Source organism: Delphinus delphis, chromosome 7 (genome assembly GCF_949987515.2).
Source record: "Delphinus delphis chromosome 7, mDelDel1.2, whole genome shotgun sequence".
Taxonomy (NCBI): Eukaryota; Metazoa; Chordata; class Mammalia; order Artiodactyla; family Delphinidae; genus Delphinus; species Delphinus delphis.
The window spans coordinates 39263971-39288093 of NC_082689.1; the positions used below are offsets into that span (position 1 = coordinate 39263971).

The window sequence follows — 24123 nt, forward strand, 5'->3', positions numbered from 1 at the left end:
CTCTCAACAGATGAAGGGCTAAAGATGTGGTGTATATGTGAGATGAAATACTACTCAGCCATAAAAAAGATGAAATCTTGCCACTCGTAACAACATGGATGGACCTTGAGGGTGTTATGCTAAGTGAAATAAGTCAGATGGAAAAAGACAAATACTGTATGCTTTCGCTCCAATGTGAAATATTAAATAAATAGGTAGATAGATAAATAATAAACAAAACAAAGCAAACATGTAGATACAGAGAGCAGAGTAGTAGTTACCAGAGGGGAGGGGATGGGGGTGTGGGGGGAGGCTGAAATGGGTAAAGGGGATCAAAGATCTGGTAATGAATGGAAACTAAACCTTCGGTGGTGGGCGTGCTGTAGAAGTCAAAATATAATATTGTACAAATAATAATAATTAATGATAATAAAATTTTATTTTAAAAATTTCAATAGAAAAAAAGTCCACCTTTTACTTTTGTCCAGCTGGACCAATTAACTTCAGCTAAAATAATAGTCCAATTTTGTTGTTGTTGTTGTTGTTGCTATTGTTTCCCTCTCAGAAAAAAAAGCTTTGATCTTCCCAAACAATTGTGAATATACTTGGTCATGTCCCACATAGTAGTAGTTATGTCTTTATTGTTTTGATTTGCAATTTATATACTTTTGTTCTACCTAGGAGGACATCTATAATGTATTCCTATAACTCCGTTTATCCAGCGGAGGCTGATATACTTCTTATATTCTAGCAAATAAATGTACCCTTTCTTTTGGGTCCAGTCATATTTCAATAATGCTGGAACTGTTGATGAATATTTCTGCTTTTAAGATTCCATATCTTTCAGTGATCTTTTTCAAGACAAACTTCCATTTCAGGAGAGATTGAGGTAGAAAATGGTTTTAATGAGCCATAACCCCTAAATGTTTGCTATTTGTTTGTAAAAGTGTTGAAGCATTAGCAAGAAGTTATGGTAGCAACCTTACTAAGTAGGAAATATTAACATTTTTCATTCTTGGCTTTTTTTCAATGATTTTGGTAATCTTATACTGAGAGGTTTCAGTAAATAGGTTAAGGTGATCATTTTGAAGTATCAAATAAGTATCGTACTTATTTGCTAGTGTGTTCTTCCTTCCCCAGAGATACTTGCTTGATAATGATAATACCTAATATGGAGCACTTACTAAGGACCTGAGCCTGTGCTAAATGCTTTTCACATACTATCTCAGCTGAGGGAAGAGTCAGTAATTTAGGGAACTGGAAGAATATGTAAAATTTGGACAAGTTAGAACATAATTAACTTTTGGAGCTACTGACACTTGATGTTTCCTTAGCTAATCAGAATTTCAAGGGCTAGTGATAACATTAAATGTAATTGGATTCTATCTAAACATTTCACAGGGAAAGTATTGGGATTGTTTAACAACTTGGTAAGTAGATCAGACCTATATCTAATATAACTCTGCTTTTTAAAAATGTTTTAAGTTTTCATTTTTATAGGAGTTAGATAAATCAGGTTTATTTCAGCAACAGTAATAACTGAGAGGAACACCCACCTTTCTTTGTCTGTTTTTATCTAATTGTGTGTGCTCCACTGCTATATATCCAAATTCCATCCTTCCATGCAGACTACAGTGAACATGTATTATCATGTTAGAACTCTGTATTTTTCAAAAATACAGAAGAGCACCAAATATTTATCCTCTCTAGACAATAGCAAAAGAACAAACACTATCAAAACTTGGAGTGCTGGGTGCTATAATAATTCAGTTTCCACTTGAGAAACTATGGGAGCTGTGATCTTCAAAAGCAAACATTGTAGACTGAAGCCACAACATTGTCCTCTTTTTGAATCAAAAAGATGTTATCTTGAGGGTGTTGTTTGAAGAAAATTAATTTGATGCAGTTGTTAACTGGGTATTGAACAGTATCTCTCTTCCAACTTTTTTCTTCTTTTTCAAAATTGTTTTGTCTAGTTTTTACTTCTCAATATAAATTTTAGAATATCCACAGAAGATTCTGCTGAGATTTCGATAAGGACTGCAGAATCTATAGATCAAAATTTGGGAAGAATCGACAACTTAGTAAGTCTTCTAATCCAGGAACACAGTATATCTCTCCATTTATTTAGATCTTCTTTGATCTTTGTTGGAAGATCTTATCTATGAATTCAATTTTAAAATACTTATAGGACATTCAAGTTATCTGTTTATTCTCAAGTGAGTTTTGGTAGTTTCTGTCTTTCAAGAAATCGGTCCATTTCAACTAAGTTGCCAAATTTATGGGCATAGGGTTGTTTGTAGCATTCCCTTAACATCCTATTAATGTCTGCAGGGTCTGTGATAATTTTCTTTATCATTCCTTATATTGGTAATTTGTACCTTCTTTGTTTAGCTAGAGTTTGATAAATTTTGTAGATCCTATCTAAGAACAAGCCTTTTATTGCTTTTCTCCTTTTTTATTTTTTTGGTTTTTGTTTTGTTTGGTTGGTTGATTTTCAATTTCATTGATTTCTTATTTAATATTAACTGTTTCTTTTCTTTTGCTTGCTTTTGACCTAAATTGCTCTTCTTTTTCTGATATAAGAGGGAAGCTTAAGTTACTGATTTTAGATTTTTTTTCTTTTCTAATCTATGCATTTTAATGCTATATATTTTCCATTAAGTACTGCTTTAGCTGCATAGCACAAATTTTGATATGGTGTATTTTTACTTTCATTTCCTTTAAAATATTTTCTGGTTTCTCTTGAGACTTTTTCTTTTTTGAACCATAGGTTATTTTAAAAATGTATTGTTTGATTTCCAAATACTTGAGAATTTTTAAGCTTTCTTTTTGTTATTTGTTTTTTAATTTTTAACTTAATTCCATTACGTTCAGAGAGCATACATTATCTGATTCCAGGTGCTTTAAATTTATTACAATTTGTTTTATGGCATAAGTATGGTCTATGTGAATGTTCCCTGTGCAATTGACATATTATGGGATGGAGACTTCTTTAAATGCCAGGTTGAGTTGTTTGAGAGTGTTGTTCATATCTTCCATATCGTTGCTAATATTCCATCTACTTGTTTCTTCATTTCTATCAGTTTTAGCTTCCTGTATTTTGGAGCTCACTTGTTGGATGCATACGCATTTAAGATTGCCGTGTATTATTGATGAACTGACCCTTTTATCATTATGTATTATCCCTCTTTATCCCTGATAATTTTTCTTGTTCTGCAACCTCCTTTTTTCTGGTATTACTATAGTCAGTCCAGCTTTCTTTTGGTTAGTGTTTGCCTGGTATCTTTTACCATCATTTTACTTTTAATATAAATATGTTGTTATATTTGAAGTGGGTACCTTGTGGATAGCATACAGTTTGACCTTGTATTTTTCTAGTCTGATGATCTCTCTCCTTCAATTGGTAAATTTAGACAACTTTATACTTGATATGGTTGATATCATTGAAATTAGATCTGACATTTTATTATTTTTCTGTTTTTACATTTGGTTTTTGTTGCCCTGTTCCTCATTTCTTATTCTTTTAGATTATTTGAATAATCCACCATTTTTAGTATCACACTTTAATTTATCTATTTTTTTTTATTTATTTATTTATTTTTGCGGTACGCGGGTCTCTCACTGTTGTGGCCTCTCCCGTTGCGGAGCACAGGCTCCGGACGCGCAGGCTCAGCGGCCATGGCTCACGGGCCCAGCCGCTTCGCCGCATGTGGGATCTTCACGGACCGGGGCACGAACCCGTGTCCCCTGCATCAGCAGGCAGACTCTCAACCACTGCGCCACCAGGGAAGCCCAATTTATCTATTTTTTACTATAATACTTTGGATTATTTTTTAGTACAATTTTTCACAATCTACCTAGAGATAGTTTACCACTTCAGTTAAAATGTAGAAGACTTGTAACCATGCAAGTCCCCTATACCCTCCTCTGATTATATTATCAAAGTCATATATATTATGTCTGCATACATTGAAACTCTGCCCCCCAGACACACAAGGTTAATATTTTGTCTTAGTATTTGTGTATGCTTTAAAGAACTTAAGAGGGAGGAAATAGCCTATTATATTTATCATTTTTTGATCTTCTTTTATTTCTAAAGTTCACTGTGGCATCATTTCCCTTAAGGGTGAAGAACTTTAGCATCTGTTTAGAGCAGATTTGCTGGCAAATAATTTTCTAGTTTCCTTCATTTGAGAATACTTTTTATTTTGCCTTTATTCTTGAAGGATATGTTTGGTGGACGTAGAATTCTGGGTTGACATTTCTACTCTGTTCTGGCTCCATGATTTCTGATGTAAAATCTGCAGTCTTTTGAATAATTTTCATCCAAATGTAATATATCGTTTTTCTCTGCTGCTTTTTTAAAAATATTTTTTCAAAATATTTTTTCTGGGTTTTCCTGGTGGCGCAGTGGTTAAGAGTCCGCCTGCCAATGCAGGGGACATGGGTTCGTGCCCGGTCCGGGAAGATCCCACATGCCGCGGAGCAGCTGGGCCCGTGAGCCATGGCCGCTGAGCCTGCGTGTCCGAAGCCTGTGCTCCACAACGGGAGAGGCCACAACAGTAAGAGGCCTGCAAAAAAAAAAAAAAAAAAAAAAAAAATTTTTTTCTTTGGTTTTCAGCAGTTTGATTATAATGAGGTTGGGTGTAGGTGGGGTTTTTTTGTTTTTTTGGTTTCTCCTTTTTAAGGATTGAATTTTGTGAAGCTGTAAATTTATGTGTTTCACTGAATTTGGGAAAGTTTCAACTATTTTTTCAAATATCTTTTCTACACCAATCTCTTTCTCCTTCTTTCTGGGCCCCAGTGACATGAATGTTAAACCTTTTAATATTTTCTCACAGGTCTTTGAGACGCTGTTCTTTTTTTTTTCCAATCTTTTTTTCTCTTTATTATTCAAATTGGATTATTTTTTTCACGGGTCATCAAGTTCACTGATTGTTTCCTCTGTTGTCTCCTTTCTGTTGTTGAGTCCTTACAGTAAAGTTTTAATTTCAGGTATCATATTTTTCAGTTCTAAAATTTTCATTGGGTTCTTGTTAAACTTTCTATTTCTCTGTTGATAACACCTCTCTTTCCATTTATTTCAAAAAATATTCACTGTTACCAAATAAAGAATTGTTATAATAACTGCTTAAAGGTATTTTTCTAGTAAATCTAACATCTTACTTTTTCTTTAAGAATTAGTCACATTCTGGTTCTTTGTATATCAAGTAATTTTGGACTGAATCCTGTTATAGCACCCTGAGCAGATTATGACACCCCTCAGACTCTATGCACAACAGAGGCCCCTTTTCCCAGCTCTTCTATACAGAGAGATGGATTTTCACTCAGTGTTTTAGGTGACTGAATTACCACTGCTATGCCATGGTAATATAGTTCTGGCTGGGTTGACCTGGGGGTAGGGACAGAAGAGAGAACAGAGAGATTCCCCCCACCCCCACTCTCTGGCTCACACATGATCATTTTCTCCATCTTCTTTGAGTTTTTGCTACCTGTGCCTGCTGCACAGTTCCCCCCATTAGGCCTGTTCTCAGACCAAAGCCAGAAGATAAGGAGAAAACACACATGCGCACACACACAAGAAAGTCACCACCTGCTTACTGGTCATTACTCAAGTTGTAACTTTTTTCCCATTCACTTCTTATTACTTACTTTTTAGAATCTGCAAGTAGTTGATTTTTGTATTTTATCCTAAAGTTTTCATTGTAATCAGTGACAAAGGTAGGCTATAGTGGATTTTACCCAGTTTGGTCAACACCAGAAGTCCTTTCCTCTAATTTTGAGATGGTGTTCTTTGGACCAGTCTTCTCTATGCGGGGATAATCTCTTATAAAATATCCATTTTTAGAATGAGTTAACTTGTATGGTGTTTGTCAGATGTTCTTTCTGCTGTTCCCACTTCAGTGGATCGTCGTATGCAAGCTTTATTTGATCTAGGAAAAGAGGAAAAAGAAGAATCAGCATGGACCCGTCCCTCAAAGAATATACAATTTAGTTGGGTGATGCAGCTAATAAATTATAGAATTACCGTAATAGAATATTATCATTATATGAAAGCACCATAAATATAATATGGATGAATGGCTAAAGAAGTTCAGTGAGAAAAGAGATCAAGACAGGCTTTGTGAACTGCATAGATTTGAATTGAACTTGAAATGTGAGTAGTACTTGAACATGAAAGGATGGGGAAGAAGTGCATTTTGGACAAAGAAACAGCATGAACAGGGGTATTGTGGCTAAAAAATTGTGGAAGCAACAGAAAGAAGAGTGAGTCATTTCAGTTTCTTTAGGAAAGCATAAATGCTGTCTAAAGCTCACATAATCCTCCAACCTTAAAAATATTTCCAAAATGTAACAGAATGAAACTTTTACATATAAGTTTTGTTTCTCATTTCCCTCTTACTCCCTTTAGTTTCTTATGGATATGGTTCCCTTTTTATTAGTCTCATTTCTTCCTAAATATAATTAATATTATAAAATGAATTCTGTCCCCCCACCCCCTACAAAATCATATGTTGAAGATATAACCCACTGTGTGATTATATCTGGAGACAGGGCCTCAAGGAGGTAATTAAGGTTAAATGAGGTCATAAGGGTAGAGCCCTCATCCAGTAGGACTGGTGTCCTTGTAAGAAAAGGAAGAGACACTAGGGATCTGCGTACAGAGCAAAGGCCACTTGAGGGCACAAGAGGGCTGTGTTGTCCGCAAGCCAAGGAGGGAGACCTCTGCCAGCACCTTGATATTGAACTTCCAGCCTCCAGAATTGTTAGAAGACAAATTTCTGCTGTTTGACAGTCTGTGGTGGTTTGTTATGGCAGCCCAAGCTCACTAATACATTATGTAATGCTTATATTGGAGGACGGTGGTTCCTTTCATGTGGGACAAATGATCCGATGAAATACTAAATTTGTGCTGTAATGAGATGGAATTGAATAGATTATCCTGATTCATCCCCAGCTTTTTTTTTTTTTTTTTTTTTTTGCCCCAGTCACCTTTTATTTTCTCCTCCTGTTCTTCTGATGCTCGGCATGAACTTGCTGTGCTCACTTTTGGAAGAGTATGACAGTATCTTTAGGAAACTGGCCAAAATTATGACTTGTGTTTACTGAAACTTCTGAGAGGAAGGAAAAGAACAGTGATCTTAATGCTGATTACATTTCACAGCAGATAGAAAGCTCTGTGGTTGGATACCATGTCGTGATGGCAGATACTGGTTAACTCTTTGTGACCCAACAACTCCCTGGGCAGTAAACTGGGCGCCTTGTGGTGGTTCACTGTTCTTGTTCTTATCCTAAAAGGGAGATGGGAGGGAGAATAAAGCAATAAGTATGAGCTCTCTCATACTGCAAAAACCCTGACTTTCATAGAATATATTTCTGTTCATAAGAAGCTCGCAAACTCTAGGCAAGTATGTAGTGAACTGCATATGTGACATTAAATATACAGCTATTTGAAACAATTACTGGGTCAACAATTGTGTTAACACTTAAGGATCGATGGCTATTATGAAGATTAGATGATATAAAATTTTGCTTCTCACCGTTATTTTAGACCACTATATCTTTAATGGTCTAGATTTCAAATAGAGATGTGATGTCTCCATCCTTTCTCTTTCCCTCTTGTGGAAATGACAGCAGACAGAAGTTGAGGAAATGAAGTGGCTTGCCCAAGGTCACAGAATTAATTAATGGCAGGGCCTAGTGAAGAATTGGAGTTTCCTGATTTCTAGTACTCTTGATGGTTATCATTGTGACTTAATTAGCAAGAGCAGCAAACATTTTCAAAAATATAATTTAACATTTAGAGAATTGTAATTTTCTAAAGGAGTAAAAGAACTTGTGTTAAGTTTGCCAGATGGCTTTTGTAGTTGCCGTTCTAGTAGCCTTCTCAATTTAAATGTTTCTGCTTCAAGAACACAGTTTCTCAAAACAAGCTAAAAAGTAAAATAATACTATAAAGTTTAAACTGTAAGAAAGTGATGCATGCCTCTTAAATAGCAGAGAGACAGATCATGGCTTGACCAGCATTGTCTTTCTTTCCCTTTCAGGAACGCAAGAAGGTGGCCTCTGATGATAGATCCTCAAGGTCAGGCTAATAAATGGATCAAGAACATGGAAAAAACCAATAGTCTTCACCTAATTAAATTAAGTGACCCTGACTATGCCAGGACTCTGGAAAATTGCATCCAGTTTGGCACCCCTGGTATGTACTTGAATAACAAGCATACATTACAGAATTGCCTGGAGAGGGCACAATTAACCCAAAATGATGTAGGGCTTTTTTTTTTTTTCTTTTGAAGATATTTGTGTCAGACTCATCTTAAATGATTACTTTGTTAATATCTTTCGTTATTTATTGGCAATGAATCAAGTGAGAACTTTAGAGATTATAGTTCTAACAGGTTAGGATGCTTTCTTTGTCTCAAGATTCATTTGGGATACATCTTCTAATTTAGCTGTTTTAATTTTTGTCTGTTGTTTGCCATTCTTTAGTTCTCATTATAGCTCCACTTCTGCAATTAAAAGGGCCACTTGATATGCCAAAAGTATTTTAACACAATATTAGTCCAACTATCTCTTTGTTCTTCTCTCGACTTATCCTACAAAAGTGGCAGAGAAGTGAGTGCACATTTTACGTGGCTATTACCTGCCATTTACAATGGAGAGATTAAGAACATGATGAGAATTTTTCAGTGAGGCTCTATGCACAGGTCACATTTGTCAAAACAAAAACCAAAATGCTTATGATTTAAGTATGTTGGGCTTATTAGTCACATTTTAAATTCATGTTACCTATCAAATTTTGACTATTTACTTAACCAAGTAAATTGCCAACATTATGAAAGGACAATATATTTAGCCCCAGGACAAGTTTGGCAAATCCCAGTTGCTAATAGAATGAGTGTTACATGGAAGAATCAAAAGAGATATACCAAATAGACTTACAGACAGTTTATTTTTGCATATTAATAATGAGTTAGCCTTTAAAATATTAATTACAATTTTAGGCTTGGTTTGGGTGAGCATGAAATGAAAAAAACTATGTCTACCTACAAAATGTTGTGTTTATATATATGGACACACAGACACACAAATAGTATTTCATTCATCCAACTGGTGTTCTTGGAGTATAGTATAATGATATGGAGTTACCAAAAAAAGGGACAAACTGCTCTCTACTATCAAATATCTTGCTTGTTAAATGGGCAGGATCAGACAATACATGTAACTGTTATAAAAATAGAACTAACCCTTCTTAGGACCACTGTGCACTTCTGGAATCAGAGTACCTGCCTCTGTTACTTAGTACTTGGTTGCAGTGACCTTTCTGAGACTCTGTTTCCCCATTTATACTTTGACCATATAGTGTGAGGAAGAAATGAGTTACTGTAATTTGGGTACTTACGACAGTGTCTGATAAGCTCAATTTATATTTTTTGTTTGGGGATTTACTGTGTGGTTTATGTATATTATCTCTTTTTTATTATCTCTTAATTATATTAGAATCATACATAATTATTTTGTATAATAAGAAAGACACAGATGTGAGCTATGAATATTTAGAGCAATCAGGGAAGATTTTTCTTTTAATTTTTATTGACATATAGTTGATTTACAATGTTGTGTTAGTGTCAGGTGTACAGCAAAGTGAATCAGTTATACATATATATATACATCCATTCTTTTTTTGATTCTCTTCCCATATAGGTTATTACAGAATATTGAGTAGAGTTCCCTGTGCTACAGTTAGTTATCTCTTTTATATATAGTAGTGTGTATATATTAATCCCAATCTCCAAATTTATCACTTCCCCTCACATTTCCCCTTTGGTAACCAGAAGGTTGTTTTGTATGTCTGTGAGTCTGTTTCTGTTTTGTAAAAAAGTTCATTTGTATCATATTTTGTTAGATTACATGTATAAGTGATATGATATTTGTCTTTCTCTGTCTGACTTACTTCACTTAATATGATAATCTCTAGGTATCCATATTGCTGCAAATGGCATTATTTCATTCTTTTTTATGGCTGAGTAATTTTCTATTTTATATATGTACCACATCATCTTTATCTCTTCCTCTGTTGATAGACATTTAGGTCGCTTCCATGTCTTGGCTATTATAAATAGTGCTGCAATGAACATTGGGGTGCATATACCTTTTCGAAACATGGTTTTTCCAGATATATGCCCAGGAGTGGGATTGCTGTTGGTATGGTAGTTCTATATTTAGTTTTTTAAGGAACCTCCATACTGTTCTATGTAAGGGAAAATTTCTTGAAGGGATTGGCACCTTAAATACTTCAATTAAAATTACTTAACTTAAATATTCAAAGAATTTCCTTGACACAGTAAAAACAAGTAATAATTGAGCATCTACCATGTGCTTGACATTTTGAAGATCTGTGTGATCACAGTCACATATATTGATGTTAGTACTGCATCATTTTAGAGAGGAAAGGGCCATACAATCTGTCCAGTGTTTTTCAAACTATGGGTCACAACTGTGGGAGAGAGAACCCACATAATGGGTCATGACCAGCGTTTTTAAATGAAACGCAGTGGAATAGAACATATAAAGCTGCATAGCATGGAGTAAAGGTAAGCATTACTTCATGAAATTTTAGAAGTTTTATGCATATGCGTGTAGTTGATAAAGATTTAAAATGTATTTCTTACTTGGAGTTGTGGCCATAAAAATCTGAAATCCAATAGTAATTCTAATAACCACTACATTTTATTAATAAGGTAGGGTGACAGAGAATGTTAGTTACGTGGCTTAACTAAGACTGTATCTCTAGTTAAGGGGAGTCTTAAAACTAGTCCCCAAGTCTTCTGCCTTTGTTCATTGTTTACTGTGTCACTCACAGTTGCTTTAACCTACTTTTTGGAATGAAATAACTTTAAAAATGGATAATGATAATTCACAATGCCTTCTAACATTAATCATCAGAGAGAAGTGAAAAGTTTTAAATCTATGATAGAGAGAGAAACAGATGGCAGATTTTGTAACTATTTTTATATTTAATCTTCAAGTAAAAGGATCAGCTACTGTTACAGTTTTAAAACATAAGCAGTTAAAGACTCTTCCATTTAAGAAGTTCTCCTTAGATTTTGACTTATTCCAGGACAGTGGCTTCTGATCTCTCATCCCTCGCAGGCAGCCTGGGTAGAGAAGGCAGAGGTTTTGGCTTCACCCACCTGCCTCGGGTTCAACCAGAGCAGGCCTCCCTTTTTTTGTTGTTTATATTGAGTTTAAAGATAAAATCCTCTGTGAAAAAAGTATCCTGCTGCTTAAAAAAAAATGTTTGAAAGCCAATGTTCTAGAAAACAGAGGTACATCTGTATTAGCTACACCAGTGGATAAGGTGGGCATAGGATGTTTTTCATGTTAATATTGCTGATAAGGCAATTTGTTCACACCTCAATAAAACTGGAAGAATACAAGAATATTTTTTTAATTTTTAAAAAGAAATCAACTTGTACAGAGGAGCTTTTAATGGCTTTCCATTAACTCCATGAAAAAAAACTCTTTGCATTTAGAGCAAAACCCAGCATTATCTGAGCCTTCCTTATTTTTATCTTATCTCCTAGCACTTTCTTTTCTTCCGCCCTTGCATATAACGTATCAGGGAGGCGAAACTACTTCTAGCTCAATGTTTCTTTCATTTGCTCATTTCTTTGTTCATTATTCATTCACGTAACAAATATTTATTTTGCAACTAGCACGTGCCACTGAAAACAGAGCACGCGCAGACAGACTTGATCTCTGCTGTCTTGGAGCTTATTGGTTTAAAGAGCAAGACAGAGATTACACGTGGGGTGAGGATTAGATGGGAGTACAGGATACACGGGGGCAGGCAGTACATATAACAACATGGGGTTGTTTCTCATCTCTTAGCTTTCGTCTGTGCTCTTCCATCCATTTGGTGAATTACTTTAAATTTCACCCTTTAAGATGAGGCTCAAACACCTTTTTCTGTGACATCTCTCTTAACCTCTCCGATGAACTGCCAGCACTGAAGCTTGTACAGGTTTCTATGGTTTTTACAGATTTCTATTGTGTACATAAATGTTTCTCAACTCCAGCTCTTTGAGGGTACCCAGTAATTGATTAATCTACTTTGAATACAATATGCTGCACAGCTGAACATACTATGCAGATTTTTTCCTATTAATCTGAAGTCTAACATAGGATAATGTAGATAATTCATAATTAAAAAACTGATATCAGTTAATGTCCTAAATGCAAAAGAAATATGAAAAGAATACTTGTTTCTCTTTGTTGCTAAGAACAACTGCTTTGAGCAAGATGATCTGCCTTACTCAAAGGCATTAGCAGCCATGTGTTTGGATTCCCAGTCTTGGCTTCCCACAAGGTTTGCAAATACTGTGATGGGCTGGCTTTTGGGAATGAGAAAGGAGGTTTTTACATAAACCAGCATACTGTTAACTTTGATGATAGAAATATGAAGAGAAGGCTGTCTCATAAATTTTCTCCTGTATTTTAACATGAAACATACTTTGATTTAATTAAAAGTAAAAGAAATCAAAAGTAGGGTCAATAAATTAAGGAGAGCATTCTGGGTAATTCATGTATATATGGATTTTGGGTTTTTTTGTTTTTGCTTTTTTCTGTTTTCAAGCTTAGAATACTTTTGCTTTTCCAGTAAGGCTTATAATACAGTAAATACTCAATGCTGAGAACATATTTCTTTGAAATCTGGATGCTATAGAAATCTTTCCTAACAGGCTTAAGACTTTATTCTACTGGTGAGGAAATAAATTTTCACTTTTAGGGAAAAGAATCAAGTCTGTAATACTTAAGTTTTATAGTGTATATTTTAGCTTTGAGAAAAGACATTTATACATATTAATGTAGACATTCTTAATTCGTTGTGAAACTAAAACAATTTAGGGAGAATAAGGGATGAAATTGTATATCATTTTTTAGTAAAGAATAATTTAAATATTAGATTTTATGCAGAAATTGTTAATAAAAGTTGAGGCAATTAAACAAAACTTATATGTTATAATATTTCATAAACAGAATTTCAGTCCATAACACTAGCAAATTAATAGATTTTAAAAGTCTGATCATGTAAAAATAAAAATGAGAAATTGATATCTATTATCACTATTATTGTTTAACATTATTAGGAAAGTTCTTTTCAATGAGGGTGCTATAATATTTGTAAAGAGGAAACAATATTATCATACTTGTAGATAATATATTTCATCTAGAAAACCAAAAAGAATTAACTGAAAAGCTATCTAAAACAAAAACTTAGAATGACTTTAACAATGCATAGTGAAAAAAATGAGAAAATTTCACACACACAAAAAAGACTTGAGTAAGACATCATTTTTTCACTGATAGGAAAACTAAATGTTGTGAAGATATCAACACTTTCAGAAATAAACGTTTTAGAAATAATACTAGTTATTACTTCTAAAGTTAGCCTAGAAGAAAGTACAGAGGCAATAAAAATTCACAAGAAGAGTAAATTTGGAATTAACTGTTCTGGAATAAACTCTAATATTGATACGTGTAAGCCTTTAATGCATTAGAAGGTAAGCGTTATAAAACAATGGAAAATGATGGTTCATTCAGCAAATGGTGCTGCAAAAATTGGTTTTGTGAAAAAACATATCAAGTCATAGTCTCATCTTACATCAAAATGTGCTCCAGATGAATTAAAGAGTTAAATATGAAAGAAAAAAAGAGGAGACATAAATGCTAAAAGAAAACATAGGGGAATAAGTTGTCTTTGATGGGAAAGAACTTTCTAAGAAAATACACAATGGAAAAAGATACAAAAGGAAAAGAATAATAGATTTGACTCTACAAATTTATAATTTAATCCAAGAAACATTATATAAAAGAAACTTAAGAGAGAATATCAACAATATTAAAAAAATACAAATAAAGTTTAAAAAACTAGCACATTGTGACAGTTGGTGCCCAGTGTTCCCTAATAACTGTTCTCATCTCCTTACTATTAGCACCCCCTGTGTTTACCTGGGCACATTGAATTCAGAGTAAAGGAATACATTTCCTAACTTCTGTCATCATGTGACTGTGGTCTGGCCATCAAGATGTAAGTGGAAGTGCCATTTGTGATCCCCAGAAAGTATCCCTAAAGGATACTTCTTCCTTTTCTGTTTCTTCTTTTTTTTTCTGATGGCTGCAATGTGCATGTTCTCTGAAAGGCTCTTTTGGCCAAAGAGGTAAAGCTGTATGCCAAAAATGGTGAAGCAGCAAGATGGCAGGAACTTGGATCTCTGACAGTTTAGACACACTGTCCTTCCAGTCTTGGACAGATTACCTCAGGCTCCTCTTTACGTGAGATATAAATTCCTTCTTGTTCGTGTCACTGTTATTTGGGGTTTTTTAATCACTTGCCGCTGAACCTAATGGTGAAAACATGCCCCACGATAGGAAAATGGGCAAATATTTTAGCATACAGTTTCTAGAAGAAAAAGTATAATTAGCCAAAGAGCACCTAAAACATCAAGCCCAAAATACAGATTTTATCAATATTTTTTACCTATCAAATTGTAAAAGTCATGAATATAACATTTAATGCTGGCAGTATCACACAGTGGTTAAGAGAGCTGTGTAAGGAGCCAGATTGCTTAGTTCGAGTTCCTGCTTTGTCATTCACGAGATGATTTAACTGAAAATTTTACTACAGTCGCCTTGCTTCAGTTTCCTCATCTGTAAAACTGGGGTAATAATATTTGATAGATTTTTTAAATTAATTAATTTATTCTTTTATTTTTGGCTGTGTTGGGTCTTCGTTGCTACGTGCGGACTTTCACTAATTGCGGAGAGCAGGGGCTACTCTTCATTGCTGTGCACAGGCTTCTCACTACAGAGGCTTCTCCTGTTGCAGAGCACGGGCTCTAGGTGCGCGGGCTTCAGTAGTTATGGCATGTGGGCTCAGTAGCTGTGGCACACGGGCTCTAGAGCGCAGGCTCAGTAGTTGTGGCGCACGGGCTTAGTTGCTTCGCTACATGTGGGATCTTCTCAGACCAGGGCTCAATCCCATGTCCCCTGCATTGGCAGGTGGATTCTTAACCACTGCACCACCAGGGAAGTCCCCTGATGCTTTTTAAAGTTGTGAGGATAATGACAAAATAAAATGCCAACATGACGCCTAGTGTTCGTAAGTACAGTGATATTATATAAAAACAGGTTTAAAAACAGCAGAGTGAGTGCTTATTGCAACTCTGAAACCTCTACAGCCTTTCGGGAAAGTAATTTGGCAATATAAAAAAACCTTTAAAATGTTTGTAACTGTTGACCATTAATTGCACTTCTAGGACTCCAGCCTGGTTAAGTGATCAGAGATGAACACAGGGGTTTATTCAAAAAGATGTTCACTGCAGTATTAACAGTTGGAAAAATGGGAACAATCTAAATAATAGATTAATGTATTTAATATACTATGATGCACTCATATTATTTACCCATGAAAAATAATCATTTTATTCAAGCAGAAAATTATAATGAATTTAAAAATCATCTGACATACCTGTTTTTGTTAAAGTCTCAGCAGTGAAGGAAATTGACAAGACAATTTTAGGACTTTATTTAGCCAGGAGTAACCTGTGGGAAGAAGTGCTGCAACAGAGATCCAAATACCTGTCATCCCAATGCCCTGAGCTGCTGATTTCCCATCCAGAGGGCACATCCCGTCCCTTGAGGGACTCCTACAAAATGCCATGATTCGAGTTTGGCTATGGTAGCACCCCAAACACCAAAATGTAAGACTTCAATTTGGCAAATGTATCAAGTACCTTAGCAATGTCACTGGTCTTTGATCTGGGATTCCCTTTCTAGAATGCTATCATAAGAAAATACTGTATAACACAAAGATTTTGTAGACGGTGCTACCTATAATCTTGAGAACAGGAAACAATCCAAATATCTAATAATGGAGTATTGGTTAAAAATGAGAGAACATTAATATTATAGACTATTATGCAGTAATTAAAAGCATGTTTATTGTTTTTTTTTAGTAACATGGGAAAATATTTATGCTATAATGTCAAACAAAATAATTAGGATATGAAATTAGATATATTGTTTAGTCTCAACTGTGTATAGAAAAAGATAAATAAAAAATACTGGGCTTCCCGGGTGGCGCAGTGGTTGAGAGTCCGCCAGCTGACGCAGGGGACACGGGTTCATGCCCTGGTCCGGGAAGATCCCACATGCCGCGGAGCGGCTAGGCCCGTGAGCCATGGCCGCTGAGTCTGCGCATCCGGAGCCTGAGCTCCACAACGGGAGAGGCCACAACAGTGAGAGGCCCGTGTACTGCAAAAAAAATAATAAAAAATACTGAAAAGAAAGATATTTAAATTCATATGTAGTTTTATGTCATTTTTCTATCAAGTTATATATACTATGAATAAATTATGTAAAATATTTTGGGGAGGGAAAGATTAAGAAAATATGACTAGAGGTTGTTTTTCAGTTTCATCTGTTGAAAGTGAGGCATATCAAAAATTTTGAGAGTTTGAGCAAAAATCCATTTAAACCAGGCGGTGCCAAACCAAAAGTGATAAGGAGCGTCCCTCCGACAGGAGCTGGGGAAAGATGTATACTGTACAGAAAAAGTAAGGAAGCAAAGAAAGGAAACTATTTGACTACAGTTTAAAGCCTGTTTGGCTGCTTGTGATTGGTTGTCCTTCGAGTTTTGATTTCATAATCTTGAGGCATTTACAGGCTTAAATTTTGGTTTACTTATGTAAGCTACCACACCTTACAGCTGTCTCAGTCTAATGGCCTCCTTGTTTAATTAATTCAACACTTCTTTATTTTTTCTCTATATTTTCCACATGTTCTACAGTAAGTGTGAGTTACTTTTGTAATTAAAAAATATAATAACCGTTTAAATAACTACAACTAGAAATGCTTTTTCTCTGGTGTCTTATACCTCACTGCCATCATACTTAGGCATATAGTGAATCCCAGAGCCGGGAGCGGGGGAGTCCTGAGTAGCACTCTGACTAAGACTATGGAAGCAGACAGGATGACCAGATAGCCCCACCAATGAAGCCCTTTCCACATACATCCATTTATTTTTATGGCATCATTTCTTTTTAAAATTATTTCTTTTGGCAATTACCCATTTTATTTTATTTATTTATTTTTAAAATTTATTTTATTGAAGTATGGTTGATTTACAAGGTTGTGTTAATTTCTACTATACAGCCAGGTGATTCAGATATATATCTACACACACATTCTTTTTCACGTTCTTTTCCATTATGGTTTATCGCAGGATATTGAATATAATGGTTCCCTGTGCTATGCAGTAGGACCTTGTGGTTTATCCATTCTATACATACCAGTTTGCATCTGCTAATCCCAAACTCCCAATCCATCCCTCCCCACCCACCTCCCCACTGGCAACCACAAGTCTGTTCTCTATGTCTATGAGTCTGTTTCTGTTTCGTAGATAAGTTCATTTGTGTCATATTTTAGATTCCACATATAAGTGATATCATACGGTATTTGTCTTTCTGACTTACTTCACTTAGCATGATAATCTCTAGGTCCACGCATGTTGCTGCAAGTGGCATTTCACTTTTTAGGGCTGAGTAGTATTTCATTGTGTATATGTACCACACCTTTATCCATTCATCTGTTGATGGACAATTTAGGTTGTTTCCATGTCTTGGCTATTGTAAATAGTGCTGCAGTGAACGATGGGGTGCATGTGTCTTTCCAAATTAAGAGTTTTCTCTGGATATATGCCCAGGAGTGGGATTGCAGGATCATATGGCAACTCTATTTTTAGTTTTTTGAGGAACCTGCATACTGTTCTCCATAGTGGCTGCAGCACCAGTTTACAAGGAGGGTTCCCTTTTCTCCACACTCTCTCCGGCATTTGTCATTTGTGGAATTTTTCATGATGGTATGGCATCATTTCTTTATACTCAGAAGACAAAAATAGTTTTATGTGTAACTAGAAACAGCAATTTAGAAGGCTGAAAGGATTTGGAGGGTTGAAGGTTTACAGTCAGTATTTAAAATAACATGAAATATTTTTCTGACTTTATTCCAGTGTTGCTAGAAAATGTTGGAGAAGAACTAGATCCAATCCTGGAACCTCTTCTACTAAAACAGACCTTTAAGCAGGGTGGGAGTACCTGTATCCGACTTGGGGACTCTACCATTGAGTATTCACCAGACTTCCGCTTCTATATTACTACCAAGCTAAGAAATCCTCATTATCTTCCTGAAACTTCAGTAAAGGCCAGTATCTAAAACAAATGTTTCTTTACCAGATTTTACAATTAATGGCTGAATTTTCCTCCTGAGCCATGAGAAAAACAGGTCTTCCTAAGTAAAATGGATTTTGTCCTTGTTTGGCATTTCCTGAAATTGCTATAATAATTTCCAAATGTTGCTTTTGTATGTGCATGCAAGTAATAACGGAGCCTTCAGTATGCAGTGAAAAAAGACCATGAGAATCTAATTTCTGCAAGTGATATTATTCTTAGATTTGCATTGTTAAAAATAGATGACATATATGCACATTTTTCCTTTGTAATAAATGATAATATGCTAATTCTTAGAATGGGAATTCAGGAACAGAACTCCATTCTTCTTTCTCAGAATAAGGTTGCTGCTATCTGATTTTATATAGTTACTTAAAGGAACTGTTTTAGATCACTCGTTCTTTTAAAATACTAAAAATTCCTTTAAAAAGTAAAGTTAGGGCTTCCCTGGTGGCACAGTGGTTGCGAGTCCGCCTGCCGATGCAGGGGACACGGGTTCGTGCCCCGGTCCGGGAATATCCCACGTGCCGCGGAGCGGCTGGGCCCGTGAGCCATGGCCGCTGAGCCTGTGCGTCCGGAGTCTGTACTCCGCAATGGGGGAGGCCACAGCAGTGAGAGGCCCGCGTACCGCAAAAAAAATAAATAAATAAAAAGTAAAGTTAGTTCATAAAATGACTTGAGACGTTGACTTGTAACCAAGCTTCTGGAGGTTAGTCCATTTTTTATTCCCAATTCTTAGCCCTGGTTGGCACTTGATAAATGTTTGATAAATGTTTTTAGAATGAGTGAATGAGGAAGGGAAGTATAGTTTTCATTTATAGAAGCTAGGAGGAGGGAACATTAAGAAATATTCAGATTTTGAAAGAAACATATAGAGGTAAGATTTATCCAGAGGGTCCAAATACTGTCCTTTATTAGAAATATTTAAATTAACATGGGCATCTCTCTGTAGAGACAGAGGAGGCACTAAGATGACATAATTCCTACCCTCCAAGGTGAATACTCATGGTCCCTGCTCTCGAGAGGCTTACACTGTAAATAAGCTGTATGTCAAGTGACAGTATTTATGACTAGGAAGACATAGAGGAACTCAGAAGACATAGGGGACACACTTTAGACTGGACCTTTAGGGAAGTCAGGAAGACTGGAGGAAGGTGGGGTGACCCTTGAGCTTAGTTTGAAAGACACGGTGTTAAAATATGAACATTCTTATAGCGACTGTTTTCAGTTAATTAAAATAAACATGTTTTCTAAACACCTAAAAATTGGGTCATGTGTTCACCTATTAGGAGAGGCAGTATCTGCTAGTAGTTAAGAGCATGGATTCTAGAGCCAGACTCCCTTGGTTCAAATCCCAGCTCTGTCACTTGCCAGTTGTGTGACTTTGGCCATGTTATTTAACCTCTCTGTGCCTCAGTTCCCTAGTCTATAAAATGGGAATAATAAATGTCTATCTCATAGAGTGATGTGAAGACTAAATAATCTATGTAAAATGCTGACAGTAAGGCCCAGCAATAGTGTTATGAGAGTTAACTATTAGTACTATTATTTAACTTTTAAATATATGTGAAAAAGAATGACATATAAAAGAAAATAAATCCCAAAGCTGCGTTACCAAAAAAATTTTTAATAAATCGCATGGAAAACCTTTTTTACTTTTCATTAAAATTTATGAAAATATCACAAATGACATAAATACTAATTTATGTACACTAATAACTAGTTATAGTAGAAGTCATAAATCAACCACCGTGGAGAGGAAACTATTTTATGATTCAGTATTGAAATCCTTTAGATCCCTAGAATGTCTTATTGCTTCATTATTTTTAATTGCTGGGATTGATTAAACAGGGATTAGAAAACATAGTGAGGCGGTTACTTGCCTTCATTTACAAATTAAAATATTTCCTCTTGATCTTATTTTTAGGATCTTTTATGTACCTTTTGCTTTCAAAAGTACCCAAGGGATGGTATTGTGCTGCTATAGTTCTTTTGAGTCTAAATGAAAATAAAATTATGAAATCATATTTGTATGATTTTAAATGTTTATTTGTGAGCAAATGGCTGGATTTGCAAAATCTTGATCTCAGAACATCTAACATTAATGGACTATGAATGAATACCTCTTTGTGCCTGAGGTAAAGGTTGTAAAACATACATTTCCCTAAGCACCGTGACAATGGTTTGGAGAGTAAAGCGAGTGTAACCTGTGCACTTGGTTTCTCATGCCAACAGGAAAAATGTCTTGAAAACATTAATGATAATTTTCCCATGAATAAAGGCCAGAGCAGTAGAGAATTGCATAACAACACTGAGTCATTTTTAATTGCTCAGTTTCAAGAATTGTTGCTTATTATTCCATATAAATTTATGATTATGCCTATGTAATCACATTTAGTGGCATCCAAGGCCTGCCATGGGGCAAGCCAGGGGGAACGGTTTAACCCGAGGACACCACCATGGAGAAGGTGCCTGGGTTTGGGCAGAGGAGGGTGTTGCCTTCACAAGGGTACAGCAAGGAGCTGTTTCATACTTCCTGACCACAGGTAGGAAATTTCTCACACAAACAAAGTTACCCCATTCACGAAGAGGAAATATTCTCTTACCAGGGAAGATGGGGAGACCCAAGTTCTCCCATTCGTCAGTCAGGGCTGAAGCACGTGCAGATGTTTCATAGTGTGTGTCTGAGATTTCACAATCAGTTCAGCTTAGCTACAGTGAAAGGCACGTGAAAGGGAGGAATGGGGGAGGAATGGGAAGTGATGCTCAAGACATAGGTGCAGACCTTAATTCAAGACGTGAGGGCAGGCAGACTGCAAAATAGAGGCTTAAAAAAGCAGGTGGGCGGGGGAGGTCAGCTTAAGCCAAGGTCGGGTGTTTATCGGTTCATTGGTGACCAGAGCCAGAAAGTTTCTGCAGTTTATTGCTGTGTGTATTGATAGGTATGTGGAGGCAGGAGTGAGAGCAGATTGTAGAGGGCTGAGGAATGAAATGAGGCAGAGACAGAAAGCATATACAAGTAACATTTTCAGTTATATAGTTATGAAGGCACAAAGGGAGATGGTTCAGTAGCTGAAAGGGATTGTGTGGATGATTTGTTTTTTGCTTTTTAAAAAGAGAGACCTAAGCATGATTACTTTCCCACTTATGGGAAAGACTCAGGAGGGGGAGTTTTGTTTTTTTTTTTTTTTTTTTTTTTTTTTTTTGCAGTACGCGGGCCTCTCACTGTTGCGGCCTCTCCCGTTGCGGAGCACAGGCTCCAGACACGCAGGCTCAGCGGCCATGGCTCACGGTCCCAGCCGCTCCGCGGCATGTGGGATCTTCCCGGGCCGGGGCACAAACCCGTGTCCCCTGCATCGGCAGGCGGACTCTCAGAGGGGTAGTATTTTAAGTTGTGGGCAACAGGGTGAGACCTGCCTGTAAGAGCCGTTAGGCACCGGGATGAAGCAGGGTTAGCAGACTGCATCTTGATGGACACTGTCGAACTGTATATTCCTTAGTTCATAGTAGTGGCTGAGTATCATGTTTTAATATGATGATATAATGCAACATAATATATGCTATGTTGTAATATGATTATATTATTGTATATATCGTTATAATACGTAATATGATTGTCATATTGTGAATACTGTATATACTTATGACAAGTAATTGTTCTTTTTTCTCTCATCGCTTTGTAAGATCTCCTTTGCTTTTTGACACCACTGGGATCCTTAAAACATAAGTCAGCTAGTCCAGCCAATATGAAGGATGGCCTCCAGCCTGATTCTAATTGATTTGGGGATTAAAAGGTAGTCAGAAATTGGACCAATTTGAAATAAGAATAAATTGATCACCAAACAAAACCCTCTGAAGTATTACATTTATGACCATGAGAAACTTCAGTGGGTTTTTAATCCAACAATCCAGTTTGCCTATACCCTTAATCACCATCTCTACAAATTCCACTTTTCACACATACTACCATGGTAAATAGAGTCAGTTTTAAGATCAGAATTTGAAGTGTGTAAGCAGAGGCTTTCTCTATTGAGGCTTTCTCAACAGAAATAATGATGCAATTGTTGTGTACTCTTTCATTTACAGGTGACACTATTAAACTTCATGATCACTTCAGAGGGAATGCAAGATCAGCTTTTGGGAATTGTGGTGGCACGAGAAAGGCCAGACCTTGAAGAAGAAAAGCAAGCCTTGATATTACAAGGAGCTGAAAACAAAAGGTTTTAAATGTTATAAAACACAGAATTATTCTTACTTGTTTCAAGATCACTTAGAATCAATTAAAGTACATTTTAAAGATCTACTTTGTTAGGTTTAATAGGTGCATTGAATGGAAAGACTTAAGTGGAAAATATATGGTATTACAGAGTCTCTATGTTAATTTGGAAAATTGCATTGCAGAGTATATTTTTACATACAAGTTCTTAGGCATTGGAAGAATTCAGAGGCCTGCCACAAGTCAAAGCAATATATTTTCAACTATTCAATGAAGTTTTAGCGCAAAAGTTTCAGTATTCATTATGTAACTGAGGTTACCTGTTTTCACTGGAGCATAGTCTGAATGAATATGTTGCATTCCATTTTCTGCTTGTAGTATCTATATCATAGGTAAAAAGGGTAATGCTCTAGAAGTCATGAAAAATTTCAGAAAATAAATGGAGTGATACTTTCCGTTCATTGGGGGCTGAGATTCTTAATGGCAGAGTAGATGGGCTTGCCATCTCTCTCTCTAGTTACCACATAAATGATCATTAGAAAGAGAAGTGGAGCAGAAAGGCCTGTCTTTTTGACATTTTGCAAGATAAGAAATTAATTATACAGCATCACCGTTTTGGATATTTGTCACAATGTGATGCATTTCTTAAGGTTACAAGCTCTTTGTTTCTTATGAAAGAACATATACATGAAGTGATTTTTAATGATTTCTTCTGAGAGAATTGTTTTATTCCAGGCAGTTAAAAGAAATAGAAGACAAGATTTTAGAAGTTCTTTCATCTTCGGAAGGCAATATATTAGAAGATGAAACTGCCATTAAGATATTATCTTCCTCCAAGGCTTTGGCTAATGAGATTTCTCAAAAGCAGGAAGTAGCGGAAGAGACGGAGAAAAAGATTGATGCCACCCGCATGGGCTATCGACCTATTGCCATTCATTCCTCCATCCTGTTTTTTTCTATTGCTGATTTAGCTAACATCGATCCCATGTACCAATACTCACTGACCTGGTTTATTAACCTTTTCATCCTGTCTATTGAAAATTCAGAGAAATCAGAAATTTTGTCAAAAAGGTACGTAAAAACAATACTAATTAATACTAATAGTAGCTAATGCATGAGAAATAAATAGTAATCGGTGGCCTTCATTGTTGTTTAAGAGTGGTGTGCACCTTACAGCCACATAGCTAGAGTGAACTTGATTAATGATTGTACCAGAAATAAATCTGAGGGTTATAAATTGAACAGATGTGACCAAATTCAGTCTGCCAGGACTTTGTTTAAATAGATAATGGGATTATAATGTAATTCTAAAAGGAGGAAATATTTACTTCTGTGTATCATTTGCAAAAGTTATTTGTGATGGGAGGTGTGGAAGGCGGAGGTAGTCCCCCTAAAAGATATGACTCTTAACCTCTCTAAGCTTGCATTCGAAAAGTTACATATTCACATTTTGATATACACATGTATAAAATTTGTCAGATAACAGCGTTTTTGAAAAATAATCTTGTGATTTTGTTATTCTTATTTATATAAAATACCTTATTTTACTGTTGGCTATTGCAGTAAGTAATGGAACTAAGACCTACTTAATAGTAAGTCTCTGAGAGAATAAAATTTCATTTCATGAAA

At 35.8% G+C, this 24123-nt stretch overlaps 1 protein-coding gene across 1 annotated transcript in view; it reads left to right on the plus strand.

Annotated features, from left to right (window-relative positions):
* The window catches only part of DNAH7 (dynein axonemal heavy chain 7), a 246619-nt gene that overhangs the window by 168285 nt on the left and 54211 nt on the right, over positions 1–24123 (plus strand). Inside the window, exons 47-50 of the mRNA XM_060016382.1 lie at positions 8031–8185; positions 18062–18252; positions 22365–22498; positions 23230–23565. Of these exons, the coding sequence (XP_059872365.1) occupies positions 8031–8185; positions 18062–18252; positions 22365–22498; positions 23230–23565 (816 nt within the window). The remainder of the gene's footprint in view (positions 1–8030; positions 8186–18061; positions 18253–22364; positions 22499–23229; positions 23566–24123) is intronic.